General features: G+C 42.5%; 1 protein-coding gene across 5 annotated transcripts; it reads right to left on the reverse strand.

Annotated features, from left to right (window-relative positions):
- Positions 1–464: 464 nt before the first annotated feature.
- BEND2 (BEN domain containing 2) lies at positions 465–15,549 on the reverse strand. 5 transcript variants are annotated; one of them, XM_081001615.1, is made up of 12 exons: positions 15,408–15,549; positions 12,550–12,681; positions 12,079–12,227; positions 11,353–11,421; positions 11,123–11,197; positions 10,753–10,857; positions 8,729–9,497; positions 7,807–8,007; positions 5,751–5,872; positions 5,110–5,299; positions 4,328–4,531; positions 465–3,297 (listed from the first exon to the last, which is right to left on the reverse strand). In XM_081001615.1, the coding sequence occupies exons 1-12, from the start codon at positions 15,418–15,420 to the stop codon at positions 3,107–3,109; spliced, it is 2,220 nt and encodes a 739-aa protein (XP_080857741.1). In that variant the 5' UTR covers positions 15,421–15,549; the 3' UTR covers positions 465–3,106. The 5 variants fall into 5 exon arrangements, with proteins under 5 accessions (XP_080857741.1, XP_080857744.1, XP_080857740.1 ...); XM_081001618.1 differs by having other exon boundaries at positions 4,328–4,414; positions 15,053–15,526; XM_081001614.1 differs by having other exon boundaries at positions 15,053–15,526.
- Between the last annotated feature and the right edge of the window lie 59 nt (positions 15,550–15,608).

Raw genomic sequence — 15,608 nt, forward strand, 5'->3', positions numbered from 1 at the left:
GAGTTTGGCGAATCTGGTAAGTGCTGCTGGGGTTTTTCAAGGGTTTCCAGAGCTTTAGAGGATGTTTGCAGGCTTTTTCAATGGTGTTCTCAAAAGACACGATTTCACTTACCAGTAAATGTAGAGCCCCAGAACGTAACCCCTAGGTAAATGGAGAGTTGCCTATACATCATCTTGCATTGTACTAAATGTCACATAAGGACCAGTTTTGTATAATGTTGTCATAATGCATTTGAGACCAATTATTTTAATCTGAAAAGGGGAATTATGAAGGGCTTGGCTTCCTCAGTTTGGTATTTTGTGTCACTAGCTTTTAAACAGACAACTCCAAACATAGTAAGTAGGCACCAACAACTTCTAGAACTGGATGGGCAGGGACATGGCCATTGATCATAACTCAGATTCCCAGCCCCACCATTGTATTTTCAGGCAGAACATGAAGCTTGCAAATTGGGACAAAGAACTGTAAATATATAAAGGGCATTTTAATGGACACATTCTAAAAACCAGTTCTAGAGTCATGTGGCTGACCTCCAGATATAGCTTCTCTGATGGTGGCAATGGGCCTATCATGATTCGTAAGAGCCAGGAGAAAGATCCAGCCTCTAGGAATTTCAGATCTAGTGTCTGAAATAACTACATAAATAGAAGGGCTTCACAAGTGAAGGCTATTGCAGCAAAATTAGGTGCATAGCTGAGGCTGTAAATGCAACTATGAGTTTAGGCCTTAAGCAGCAAACTGAAATATAAACTTCTCCAAATAATCCAAAAAACTATAAAAGATGGTACACATTCAACTGAGCTGGTTTGCAGAATATGATCAAATAAAACTACCAGGTGTTAAATGTAAACAACATAACAAAAAAGAAAAAGACAGAGACAGGTGATTGTAATTTGGAAAGCAATAGCTTGGAGCTATATTAGACAAAAAGGAAGAAAACTCATTTCTAGTTTATAATAAATATTCCAGAATATTTATGCATAAATGTCAGACAAAACCTATTCTAAATGAGAACTGAAACCCACAATAAAAATGTTCTACTTTATCAAAAATATGTGCCTAGCTATCATCTTTACATCATATTCAAATGTGAGGTGATGTCCTGAACCCCTGGCCTACCTGGCAGCAAGTCAGTATGTCAAGTCCAAAGTCCTGGGGTCAAGCAAAGTCCAAAAGTCAGGAAACACAGTCCAGATGTCAATCCAAGTAGTCAAGTCTGAAGTCCAGCAGTCAGGATACAGTCCAGAGTCAAACCCAAAGCACAGTCCTGTAGACGTCCAGGAGCATCCAAGCCAAGGCCCATCAACGTGGGCTGCTGAACAGACACAGCACCTCAGCTTTGCTTCCCTTTTGTACTTTGCTTGCTGACTGCAGCATCTGGGCTTGATGAGGCATGTGACCCTCACCTGTTCCAAGCCTACTCCAGCTGAGGAATCATACACTTCCTCCCAGAGCTAGCAAGCTCCACTTGGCCAGCTAGTGAGCTATAGGCCCTTGCCTGCCTCAGCCTCCTAGAGTGCCACTCCCACTCAGAGCCCAGTGTTCAGGGAGACAGGGGTTCCTCTGCTGGTTCCTGTGCACTGACCCCCATCCCCTCCATTACCCTGTGAATACTTCTTTCCCCATCCCCTGCTTGCCCCAGTGTGTCTCCATCCCAGCTACACCCCTTGCTGGGATCCTCTTCCTTCTCCCCTTCGTCCTGCCAGTTCATGACTGGTGAAGCTAAAGGGTGGGGGGAAAGATGCAAACCAGTTTTGGTACCAGGAAAAAGAAGTTAGCATTTTTTTTGTCCTTTATTCAGTTGTGGATATCTGCTACCACTCCTTCAGGCTCAACACTGTTTAGGCAGACTCTGCATCAATGGCATGATTCACTTTCTGATATTGTACAACATTTCACTATGTATTGAAAGTGCTCCCAAATTAAAATTATACCCCATGTGAAAAATTTACACATCAGAAAGAAGGCTAGCCACCCTGGTATAGATGCACAAGGAATTAACCCACATAGAACTTGTATTCCTTCAAAAACTCAGGAAAACATCCACTTTGTGCTCCTCCTTGGGCTTCCACTACAGTGGTACCTTGGTTCCCAAACTCAATCCGTTCCAGAAGTCCATTCTAAAACCAAAGCATTCCAAAACCAAGGCGTGCTTTCCCATAGAAAGTAATGCAAAACAGATTAATCCATTCTAGACTTTTAAATACAACCCCTAAAACAGCAATTTAACATGAATTTTACTATCTAATGAAGACCATTGATTCATAAAATGAAAGCAATAATCAGTGTACTGTACTATAAAATAAATAAGGCAGTATTGATAAATTTTATTTTTTTAAAAGAAATATTCTTAGCTGCACTGATGATAGTCATTGTTTGGATGGGGGGCTTTTATCCCTTTCTGTAGTCACTCAGTCAATCCATCAGTACTGAACTGGGTTCCACACAGTCACAAAAAAACAAATTAACTGAAAAAGCCTCAAAAACAAAAATGTGAAATAAATAGCAAAAACAAAAGCGCCAAACCTAATCCATTCCGGAAGTCCGTTTGACTTCTGAAATGTTCAAAAACCAAGGCACAGCTTCTTGTGCAGGCGCCCTGGAAACAATAGCCGACAGCTACATCAGACGTTCAGCTTCCGAAAAACATTCAAAAACCGCAACACTTACTTCTGGGTTTTTGGCGTTTGAGAACCAAGGCATTTGAGAACCAAGGCATTTGAGAACCAAGGTACCACTGTATTCTACCTTGTAACCCATGTCCAGTGTAACTAACACGCACACACCATTTGCAGGTAATTTTTCTTAGGAATAGCATTTCTCAGAAGACACTGTGCATCGAGAATGAGTTTCCTTAATGCCTGTCATCCTCTACAGCAGAAAGAAGCATCACTGACACAAGATAGAAACCAAATTCTTACTCTGATCTACTAAATTTCATCTTGTTAAGAATACTAAAACTCTTCAGTTGACAGTTACTGAAAATAAACTATTGTACCACATCTTGAAAAAAATCTACTGTGACTGTAGCAGAGGCTACATCTAACACAGTTATGGCTGACAGACTAGAAAGTTGCTTTTATATTGTTATACTGCAACAGGGTTTCACAGGGAACATTTTGAACTTCGTGACAGTGGAGGTGGTTTAGCTGACACTTTGCTTTGGACTGCAGATGAGGCCTTTTTATGGTCAAATCTCAGGCTGCGAATTGTGCTGTTTATAGCTGCAACACATGCTTTCCAGTCATATCCAGTTTCCTTCAGCTCAAAAGATGGGTAAGTCTCTTGCAGAAAGTCTAATAATAAAAAAAGCAAGTTACAAATTGTTTATTAAAGTTTTATATTGCTTAGTAAGTATTGAGTTGTACACTGTTCAGATTAGGCAAATTAAAGGCATCCTACTTTGAAGAGAGAATGCTACAGTACCCGTAACTGCTTCTGACAAGCAACTACTAAATCAGGAATCCTACAAATGAGCAGTAAATGCCTTTTGGAAGAGCCTCATCAATATGATTGCTCCTCTGGTGCTGAGGAGCCCTGGTATCCTAGGCAGCAGCGTGTGATGAAACAGGATGGAAGATGGTGGCACAGAACTCGCTCCAAAGCTGACTGAGCAGATTAGGGTGCATAATCGGACCTACCGTGCAGCAATAAGGGCAGCAAAGAAGTCCTACTTCACAGCCTCTAGTAATGATCCAGCAGAGCTCTTACAGACCACCTGGAATCTGGTCTCATGTGTAGGTGGGGACGGGCATTTGGAGGCCTCCTTTGACCATTTGGTCCATTATTTTGAAGATAAAGTCACTTGACACTGCAGCAATTTCGATGCTGCCATTATTGTAACAATTCCACCTTGATCACTGAAATCTCTTGATGGGGCACTTCTGGTAGGTTGGCCTGAGATTTGGTTGGCCTATGCAGTAAAGACCAAACACTGAAACTGGCAAGCCCTGCTGTGGAACGCCCTACAAGTAGAGTTTTGGCAGGAAGCTACTCTGCCTCCTTTTAGACATATTCTGAAAGAGGTCTTGTTTAGACAGAACTCCACAATATGAATTTCTTTTTCACCAACCAGTATCTCCTGATGTTTTATTAATGTTTTAAATCTTATGAATACATTTGCTGATTTTATTATATTTTGTATACCACCCTGATATATCTTGTTAAAGAATAGTTTATAAATATTTGAATAAATATTTCACAGCCTGACAGCTCAGTCCTATATAATGTCTGCTCGGAACCAAATTGCACTGAGTTCCATGGGGGTTACTCTCCCGTTAAATTGCCTTTAGGGATTGCATCTCTCCTACTGAAACCGTTACTGACCTCTAAGAGCATTTATTTTGTTGCAGTCCAGTGGATGTGTGCCACGGTCCAGGTTGCCATACACATTGCTTTTTATCAGGATATTCTCTGTGAACAGATGACGTATCAGGTAGCGTGCTGAAAGTTCTGGCCGAGTTTTTCCCTTGGCTGCAAAAATAACTGAAAAGGGCAACTGGACATTCCTTGATGGGTTCCCAAGGTGTGCTAGAGAGGAGGCATTTTTATTATTATTATTATGAAAAAGATTTCAAACCCTGTTCTTTAAGCAGAATGGCTCAAGAATGGTTGACAAATGTCAGCCCTAAGATTGTCAGTCTGAAAGCAGAGACCATCTAAAAAGCTTAGAAATCTAACTATCCTGTTTTGTTCTAAGTGGAATGGTTTCATGTTTGTTTTCAAAACTGATTAAAAATGAAGAGTTCTGTCTCTACATTGAGCAGATTCCTCCTAATTCTATATTTCTGAAATGCCTAAAGTAGGTAACTAAAACAAACCCATGTCTGCATGCTCAGTCTAAACTGAAGCAGGGGAAAAATGAAGGACGATTTATCAGTCCGACTGCTAAAAGTCTAATTTAACTTGTGAGCTACCCAGCTAGGTATAACCCACCAGCCACTATGCTCTGCAAGCTGCTTGATCGCCCCACCCCCATTCTTTCCCTCTTAGACAGACAAGGGGGGAAATGCAGGTTTTTAAATGCCTGGAGGACTGGTTTACAGTGTTTGCATACTGCATATGGCTTGCACAGTTCTGACAAAGAAAACAAAGGTTCAGCAGCTTACCCATTGGCTCTAAAGAAGGTGGTTCACTGGAAGAAGGTGCATTTTTATTATTATCCCCTGTTGAATTCTGAAGCTGGTTTGATATTGAACTGGTTTGAGAATTGATGTCACTCTCTTCCCCAATATCAATTAAATCTACACACATGGATGTGTCTGGAGCTTCAGGAGCTTTCTCTTTTCCCTCAGTGATCTAGGAAGCAATGTAGCAGGGAGGAATATTTCCATAACTAATGTAAAAATGCAGTAATAAACTTTTACAAATATCATAAGGAAGAAACTTAAATGAATTAAAGCAAGAACAATATTGTCTATTATTTTATTTCATAGTATTTTCAATTGAGTAAGCTACGTTATTTTTGCTCTTGGCAATAGCAGTGACACAGTAGCAAAAGAGGTAGGCATTCTTCTGTAAATTCTCTATTCAATTTGAAACATTCGAAGCAATGGCCGTGAATCACTACTTCAGTAACTAGAGATCTATAAATATTTTGTATCAATGAGCCTGAAACATCCTTAATACTTTCTGGGTTTCAGCGTTTATTATTAACTTCTGATTTCAAACTTAAAATAATTGCTTTCAGAGAAATGCAGTCTGGGCTAGGATGTGTTTATAGAGGCGTCAACACTAAGAAAGAACTTACTGGACTTGTTTTGCTTTCATAACGTAAGCAGCGGATCATTGCATTCACATTTGTAATACAGGTTTTCCAGTCTTTCCCACGCTCACTTAGATCATAACTTGGGAAATAAGCAGCAAGAAATTCTGCATTCAAAAACACAATTATTATTTTTAAAAGCACACTTATGTTACTATGAAACACCACGCTTCTGTTTTAAACAAACCATTGAATAATAATACTAATAATAATAATAATAATAATAATAATAATAATAATAATACCCCGCCCATCTGGCTGGGCTTCCCCAAGCTACTTTGGGTGGCTTCCAACAAAATACTAAAATACAGTAATCCATCAAACATTAAAAGCTTCCCTAAACAGGGCTGCCTTCAGATGTCTTCTAAAAGTCTGGTAGTAGTTGCTCTCCTTGAAATCTGGTGGGAGGGCGTTCCACAGGGTGGGTGCCACTACCAAGAAGGCCCTCTGCCTGATTCCCTGTAACTTGGCTTCTCGCAGTGAAGGAACTGCCAGAAGGCCCTCGGCGCTGGATCTCAGTGTCCAGGCAGAACGATGGGGGTGGAGATGCTCCTTCAAGTATACTGGAGCGAGGCCGTTTAGGGCTTTAAAGGTCCACACCAACATTTGAATTGTGCTCGGAAACGTACTGGGAGCCAATGTAGGTCTTTCAAGACTGGTGTTATGTGGTCTCGGTGGCCGCTCCCAGTCACCAGTCTAGCTGCCGCATTCTGGATTAGTTGTAGTTTCCGGGTCACCTTCAAAGGTAGCCCCACGTAGAGCGCATTGCAGTAGTCCAAGCGAAAGCAAACCAGAGCATGCACCACTCTGGCGAGACAGTCCGCGGGCAGATAGGGTCTCAGCCTGCGTACCAGATGGAGCTGGTAAACAGCTGCCCTGGACACAGAATTGACCTGTGGCTCCAGGGACAGCTGCGAATCCAAAATGACGCCCAGGCTGCACACCTAGACCTTCAGGGGCACAGTTACCCCATTTAGGACCAGGAAGTCATCCACACCAGCCCGCCTCCTGTCCCCCCAAAAGAGTACTTCTGTCTTGTCAGGATTTAACCTCAATCTGTTAGCTGCCATCCATCCTCCAACTGCCTCCAGACACTCACACAGGACTTTCACCACCTTCACTGGTTCTGATTTGAAAGAGAGGTAGAGCTGGGTATCATCCGCATATTGATGGACACCGAGTCCAAACCCCATGATGATCTCTCCCAGCGGCTGCATGTAGATGTTGAAAAGCATGGGGGAGAAGACAGAACCCTGAGGCACCCCACAAGTGAGAGCCCATGAGAGTATCCATTTTGAGAGCTTGTGTAAATTGAAATATTTATGAAAATAAATACTGATTACCTGATTATAACCAGACAAAGGCGACTAGGTAGTAAAATATGTTAAGAATATTTCATAAAGCAAAGAAAACCATATTTCATCTGAACTGAATTAAGTGCATGTATACCATCAGGCAAATTTGTTTGCTCCAGTTGCAATAGGAACTGCCGTTTTTGTGTATGAATGTATGAAAACATGCAGTTTTTTGATACTTGCAAGTATAATCATACTTGCAAGTTAAAGGCAACATTAGGGAAAGAATGTCTGCAGAGGAGAAAAAGTGCCCAGCGAGGGTGGAGTTTAAACCTTCTCCTATTCACTATTCTCCCCCTTTCCATTGTCTCCTAGCCATATTTCTTTCTGTTGTTCTAGGCAGCTGGGGGGAAAGGAGAAAACCACTTGAGAGAGAAGGAATTGTGGATGAGAACTGGGAGGGAAATGATTAAGCACTTTTCTTCTTGGCTATTTCCTACCTACTGTTCTACTCTATCTAAATATTGGAAGAAAACATAAAACTGGAAACCCTGTCTGAGTCTTATTATATAGTTCTGGCCTAAGGAACTACCAAGGGTTGAAAATCTAACCCCTTCTCTTAAACCAGTGAGACATCAGACGGCGGTGAGCGTCCTGGGGGGCGCCGCTCCCGGCGATGTCACCCCCCTCAGGGGTGACACCCAGGGCGGACTGCCCCCACCTTGCTCCGCTACTGCGTGACATACCTCTGATTGCAGCGACCTTGTTTGGGTCTAGCGTCCTGCGTCCTCGAGCCCTTGTACCCATAACACTGCATAGCAATGTTTCTTTTGGGAACAAAACCCGGACCAAGTAGCGTGCAGCATACTTTGGCACGGTCTTTTGCCACGCTTTCATCAAATAGTTGCCAAGGACCTTCACATTCCGCTTTGGATCACCAATGAACTCTAGATAAAGGAAAATATTAGAAGAGTATTAAAACAAAATTGCACTGCACCCACTGCAAGTCCTCCAAAGTGCCATTCTGGGCTTCTAACATTTCACAGACATGGCCCACGTGTTTGGAAGCCCCCCCCCCCCCCCCGTTCAGTAAAGACACAATTCTTCTAACCTCTTAACCATGATTGAGAAACTGGGAATGGGCCACAGACTCCTTACCCCTTCTCCTGCAGCACATGAACTTCCCCATCCCTGCTCTTTTCACAAATAACAGTAGTGCAGTATTATTTCTACCCAGATAGTAATGCTAACCATCCTTGCAAAGTCTGGTTGCAAACTTCAGTGAGCTGTAGGGAAAGTCTCCTAAATATTCAGTCAAAAGAATAACACTCAATAAAAAAAGAAAAGGAAAAGGATGCAACACAGAAGCACCTTTTAAAACAGTGCCAGGCTGAGTGATGGACAGGGAAATGGTTGGAGGATAGTGGCTGCTATGAAAATACAACCTGCCATTATGCCCTTGTGACGCCTCCACCAAAGGGCAGGTACAATAGGGATGCCTTTTGCCTTTATGGAGCAGGAAGTGAGAAAGCAGAACATTGGTGCTATGAGAAACAGTGGGTGGCTACCTTTTCAGTTTAATGGAAGAATCCCTGTTCATGCAAAAGAGTGGAATTAAAGAAGGAATTAAGAGCTAAACACATTATTCTTATGAAAACTGTAACTCACCAAAATTATGACTCATAGAAGAAGAAGAGGGTACCTCGTTACTAATATCTGTACCACCGGTTGAAGTTCTGTAAGTTACCAGCGTTTTTTTCCTCTCCAAACTGGTTTCAGATAATATCACTGGTGAGGGTACAGCTGAAGATTCTACCTGAGCTGGACTATCAGTAGTTGAAAGACTAGCTTGTGAAGGAAGGTCGGGCATCTTATTAGCTGTAACTGGAGCATTCAATAAACGACTAGAGGCAACTGCTGAACTGGCAGAAACAGAAGATGACGAGGGTGGCTCATTACGAATACTTCTACTTCCAGGTGAAGTTTTGTTAGTCACTGTCCTATTGTTTCTCTCTAAATTAGCTGCCGGTGGTGTAGATGCTACTGATGACACCACTGGTGAGGCTATTGCCAAAGATGCGACAGAAACAGAGCTTTTGTTGACTAAGGTTGCTAGATTGGTTTGTGAAGGAATATTAGGCATGTCACTAGCCATGTTGAATGGGAGACATAGTGAACGGGTGGAAACAATTGTAGGAAGTGGTGGACTCTGCCTGTGCACAGGGGGCTGTGATTCAGGTTGAAGGGTGTGTGGAACTGGCTTAACCGCAGATCTGGTCAAAATAGGAGCTCTTTGTAGCTTAACCTTCATGGGTTGGCTCTGACATCCATGCCCAGGGGGTAAGATCTGACTTGGCTTTCTTTCTGTTGCCTTCTGGATTCTGATTTTTCCAGGCAAGAGATTTCTAGGACTTCTGTACGTAAACCTAAGTGGTCTCTGAAAAGGAGAGAAAAACATTGAGCAAACACTCCATTTTGCCACACTGCTTGGCATTAGCCCCATTTGAAAAAGTGGAGATTATCAGGTGAGCACATACTGGAGGCAGGAGTACTCAAATGCTATGCTTTGAACGGAACTGAATTTATATGTTCAGATTTGTTTTGCATCATGTTTTGTTAGCCATCTTAATCATAGTCTACAGTGGTACCTCGGGTTAAGTACTTTATTCATTCCGGAGGTCCGTACTTAACCTGAAACTGTTCTTTAGCTAATGGGGCCTCCTGCTGCTGCCGTGCCGCCGGAGCACGATTTCTGTTCTCATTCTGAAGCAAAGTTCTTAACCTGAAGCACTATTTCTGGGTTAGCAGAGTCTGTAACCTGAAGCGTATGTAACCCGAGGTACCACTGTATTTGTAGCTCAAGCTATATAAAGTTATTTCAGCAACTTTGAAAAAAGTTATACAATATAGGCTAGCCTTTTGTATGCAAACATTAGGTTTATGTTTTTGTGCAATGTTTTCTTATTACTATATACACAATCTTGCATTGTAATAGAAACCAAACTTGGGCCCTGTTAGGTGTACTGTGCTATCCCAAGCTGTACACAGTTATGTGCCTCTGGTACAGGGTTAGGGATGCACAGGATGTTAGGATATTTCCGTTCCACCTTAAAAAGGACAGGCTGTTGTGAGTCACAGCCTGCGTACTTCCGGCTCACAGTAAGTTTCTGTTTTTGTATATAGTTTTTGTTTCTCTCTGTTGCCTTGACATGCAGTCAGGCAGTCATGTTCTTCCTTTGTTCTGACCAACGCTGAATAAAGCTGTAAATATGCTGCTCTCCTGAGTGCATCTTTCGTTGTGCGAACTCTGTGAAAAGGGCGTGCATGAGTCCTGGGATGTGGACAGCTATTTCCGAGGCTCGTGTCGCTAATTGACTGATACTGTATCTACGGGAGATTGATGGATCGTCCTGAGACGACGTGGAGTCATGATGGCCTTTGTCTCCCTAGCAGTATCCCAACACAGGGATGGGGGACCTGTGCCCTAGAGATACTGTTAGACTACAGCTCCAATCACTCCTGACCACTGGCTATGCTAGCCCATCCCTGCTCTAGTGCATGGCCAGATTAGAAGCTTAATGCCATTTTTAAATCACAATGAAACACAATAAGAAAGACACCATTAAAGACAATTAGAAAATTAACAAAACATCAACAAAAACGAATTGCAACTACAGCAATTTAATACTCACTGGTTTTAAAAGTAAAGGCTTTAACTGGGTGTGTTGCATTTCTGAGACCTTGCGATGAAGGCTCTCAAACTTCTCATCCAGTTTCAGAATGGCATCATACATGGCCTGCAAACATACATTTATTTATGTCAGATTGGAAGAGAGATTCAAAGCCAGCTGGAACTCAAGGGAGAAAACCAAGAAACTGGTGCCTAAACAGACCTTGTTTTGGAAGAACTTATAAAAGCAAGGATGGAGAACCATTAGTTGCTGGACTTGAACTCCTGTCTATCCCAGCCAATGGTGAGGGTGTAATGACATTTGGAGGGCCACACATTCCCTATCCATGACAAATGGCTTCTCAAACAAACAATGAAGGACGGCACAGTACCTGACAATAATTAAGGACTTCCATAAGAGTTTTCTGCTGATCTCCTGCACATGAAGCTTCAGATACAACACTCCCCTAGTGTAAAGACAATGAAAATGTAACCCAGTCACAGGAATAATTGGAAACAAAAATGATAAAATAAAGCTCTCAAATTTAAAAGAAAGCAGTATTTTAATTTGCGCAGTTCCTCCTACAGAGAGGCTATAAATTATTTTTGGAAGTATACATACACATTCATCATCAGGGTCGTATTCATAAATAACATCTCCATCTTCATATTCAGGCTCTTTGGCTCTCATCTAATAAAGATATTGAAATAAAGAATATAAATAACATAAATTATAACTGATATGGCACTTATAATCATTTGTTATTATTGTTCCGTGGGCTGACTAAGAAAAATTATTTTAATCCATACTAAGTTTTGTTAAGAAAAGCAGAACGCTGGTGCCACGCTGTGGATAAGAAATTCATTACATGGAAACGATCAATGTGCTCCACAGATACCGCTAATAGTTCATAGAAAGACAGTAAGCAGGGCTTATAGAAACAGTTTGAATTGTTATATTTTTGTGTCAGTTATTCGATAAAAGTTTATACAGTCATACCTCGGGTTACAGACACTTCAGGTTGCGTTTTTTTCGGGTTACAGACCGCTGAAACCCGGAAGTACTGGAACGGGTTACTTCCGGGGTTTGGAGGTCGTGCATGTGCAGAAGCGCCAAATCGCAATGCTCGCATGCGCAGACGTGCCACTGCGGGTTGCGAATGTGCATCCTGCACGGATCACGTTCGCAACCTGAGCGTCCACTGTATTTTAATGCTGGGATAAGCTGATTTCAGTCTTTTGCAGTCTACTTAAAAAACAACCCCTAAAACCCTAGAATCTCTGTGACCCAAATTAAGTTATTAATCTGAGGTACCACTGTACAAGTAATTTATTGGAATATACTTACCCCCGTTAAAGAGGATGCAAGTCGGCGCCTTTTACGTAAATAAACTAATTCCATTTGTTCTGGATTGCGACTGAGCCTTGGCGCACTTGTTGAAAGATTTTCCTGTGATCCAGCTTGCTCCTCTATATCCAATAAATCTTCATTACCTTCTAAAAATGTAAGTTAGGCAGTGTCTTAATAATGCCTTAGATACCACTCAAGAAAGATTTAATTTAGTTTTATACCTCACTATCCCAATTAATTAGTCTTCTCACAGAATGCTACATTAAAAAAGTATTTCCAGAAAATTTGATTCACTGTGGGTAAGATTTCAAATCTGGCACTGGAAGGGTAGAAATCTGGAGGTCACAAGTTTTGGCTTGGCTACAGTACCAAGGCCAGACAAAAATTATGCTTCCCTAGATAACATCGCTGAACCCCCCTATATGAAAAGTCATAATCATCTTTCAAAATGAAATTAAACATAATTACCATATGTAAGATGAGTTACATAGCGACCATCACACTTCCCTTGAGTTTTAGGTCCATTTTCTGTATCTTCCATTTCTGAATCATCAATTATTACAGTGTTGTCATCATCTTCAGTGTGCACTGCAATATAGCCTAAAACATGTACACAGCAGGGGAGATGAATTAGATGCTATTAAGTACAGTAGTTTACACTTCTCTGTATAAGCCCAACAGCCCAATGTATCTACAATAAAAGCCTTTTATTGAACCATATAGTAGATTTTTTGTCTACTTTGCTTTATAATTTAAAATAACGTAAATAAAGCAGCCTTCTCTCCCCCCCCCCCCGCCCATTCAAGTTAATGGAAGAATTCGGTTGACTTGTACTACAATCACAAACCTCCACTTTCCACATGGAAAGTGAAGGTCTAGAGAAAATGGCTTTCAAATTAAGCACAGCTGCACGTTGATAAGTACTGCTCCTCCCAAGCAGTTATGACCATCCAGTCACCGAGAATAAAACTTCATTCCCACAGATTAATTCTTATTCACCCAAGGTTAAAGAATAAAGATGAGGTGGGGCAGGGGGGAAGTGTAGTGAACCTGTTTAGCAGGTTTGAAGAGACTCGCAGTTATAATAGCAATAATAGCGTGCAGCTGATTCATATGGAAACGCACAGTAAAAGAACAATGCAATAAGTTCATCTTAAAAGTAGCCTGAAATATCACAAAATAAAGGGGCAGAAGTTAGGAGCATGCAATGTGTGCATCACACAAAACCAAGAATCAGCACTGTACTGTCCTTGGTGGAGGGAATGCTGGATTGTGGATTGGACTCAGGTCTTGCATCACTCATTTACTTCCTTATTAATTGTTTGGGGTACATTTCACTTTGTACCTATTAGAGCTGCGCTTGCTTCACTTTTCCCTTGTCTCCCTTTTTATTTTAGGAGGGAGGCTTTGGGCAAAAAAACAAAAACAAGACTTTCCAGTGGTTATATTGGAAAGGATGATGTGTTCATTTGACTTTTAGATTATGCAAAGCACATGCATAGGCTTGCCCAATTACGCTCCTAATTGTCTCCTGAGTAGATTCCCCCCACTCTCACCAATCTATTGAGCAAAGCACAGAATCCTAGTTTGACCTGGATACATAAAATAGGAGTTAATGAAATGTCTTATTGGATGCTAAGACTTACAGTACCCTATCATTAGGTATGAAGCACTTAAATTTTACCACAAGAATAAGTGTACCTCTTTTAAGGACACAAAACCCAAGGATCAATGACAGCCAAAGAAAAAGACATCAGAACAAAGATGACAGCTGTACCATTCAATATGGCTCCATTCAATGCTTTTGCGGGGGAAACCCCCTTTTTTAAAGGGAAAAATGTGTGTACTAAACACCCACCCACACCCCGACACTTTATTTTTTCTGCTGCAAAGCAGGTCCATGCAGCTGCCTTGTTTCTGGTGTTAGAATGACAATACATGGCCTAATACTTCCTCATTTTTTAAAATGTGATCACAGTAACCACTATGTTTTAACTTTTGTGTTCAACATGGGTGTGAGACAATTTCTTGGTATGAACTCCCACCACTGGCTCTTTGGGATACTGTCTGGATTTCCTCATTTTATCTTATTTGTTTAAATAATTGTTTGAAATAACAGTTTGGAAATGAAAGGGAAAAAATTAAGCACCTTTGGATGGAATAATTTCACCTTTCCATTCTTGTTTTCAAAGACACCTTACAAAGTTATAGGAAAATTAAGCACACCACAAAGGTATAATTTCTACAACTCTCAGGAAGCTGCTGTTCTGAGCACAGGACTGGTTTTAGGTTTGATGTGGCCCTAAGCTACTGAAGGTAACGGGCCCTTTATATGTCCAGCTGTCCTTTGTCAACAGCAGCTGTTTTTTTGTGTTGAATATATGCTATATGGTAATTTATGGACCTAATAGGTATCTAAAGCCATTTGCACATAACAGGAGCCTACACAACACAAAACACTGTTGCTGTGTGTAGATTTTATTTTGTTTTTTATCTTATATTTTGGATATGTACATCCAGATTTTTTTCCCCTTTAAATTTTTTTGGGGCCCCCAAAAGAGTGGGGCCCTAAGCTATAGCTCGTTTAGCTTATACGTAAATCCGGCACTGTCTGCGCAGTCAGAACGGCCCTTTTACTCTCAGCTTTAAAGTTTAGATGGACGACTGCGCTGCCATTGTACACACAACTGAGCGATGCTCATTTCTGAGGAAACACACGTAAGACCGCTCAGGGTGGCTGCAGTCTTGTGCCCCATCGAGCACAGAGGGACACGGACCTGCGTCTCCCCGCTCCCTCCGCACGAGAACGGCTTCCTCGAGCCACCTGCCGTGCAAACGGCTTCCCGGTGTTCAACGGCAACGCACGCGCACGCGCAGTGGCGAGGGAAGCATTTTCGTACATGCTCGGTTCCTTCGCGTAACACAGCTACAGAAGGTGGGCGCCCGCGTCCTCCCCACACTCCGCGCTCACCAAGGTAGCGAGATTTCATTATCCCCTCAGTTCAATAAGGTTTTATTCGCCCGCCAAAGAAATCTCAAGCCTGGCCTCGTTTTCCCCGCCCGTTAATCTCAAGCAGTCTTGGTTACCCCCCCCCCCCGCACACGAGTCGACGTAACGCTGACAGACAAGCGCGCTGCGCAATAGCAGCGCCGCTGAGCACGAAGCGGGCCAATAAGAGCTCAACACGGAGGTGGCACCTCGCGAACGGCTCGGCTGCTTGAGCAACGGCCGTTTGCGCGTCCAGCCGTTGGAAACGTTCCTTGTTTGCGCATGCGGGCAGGCGGCGGGTGGGCTCCCGGCTCCCTGTCCGTTTCTAGCTTCTTACCTTTGGCAGACATGGTGCCGAAAGAGAGGAGGAGGGAGGGGAGCCGCGGACGGTCGCGACGCGGCGAGGCCCAGCGACGGAACAGACCCGGAGTCGGGACGCGGAAGCGGCTGCAGCGACGTGAGGCACAAAACAGTTTCGGTTACCCTTGCGGCTGCGCAGTGGGGACTTGGGCGCGTCTGGCAAACGGGCGGCCGAGGG

Source organism: Podarcis pityusensis (genome assembly GCF_964106645.2).
Source record: "Podarcis pityusensis genome assembly, chromosome: 4".
NCBI lineage: Eukaryota > Metazoa > Chordata > Lepidosauria > Squamata > Lacertidae > Podarcis > Podarcis pityusensis.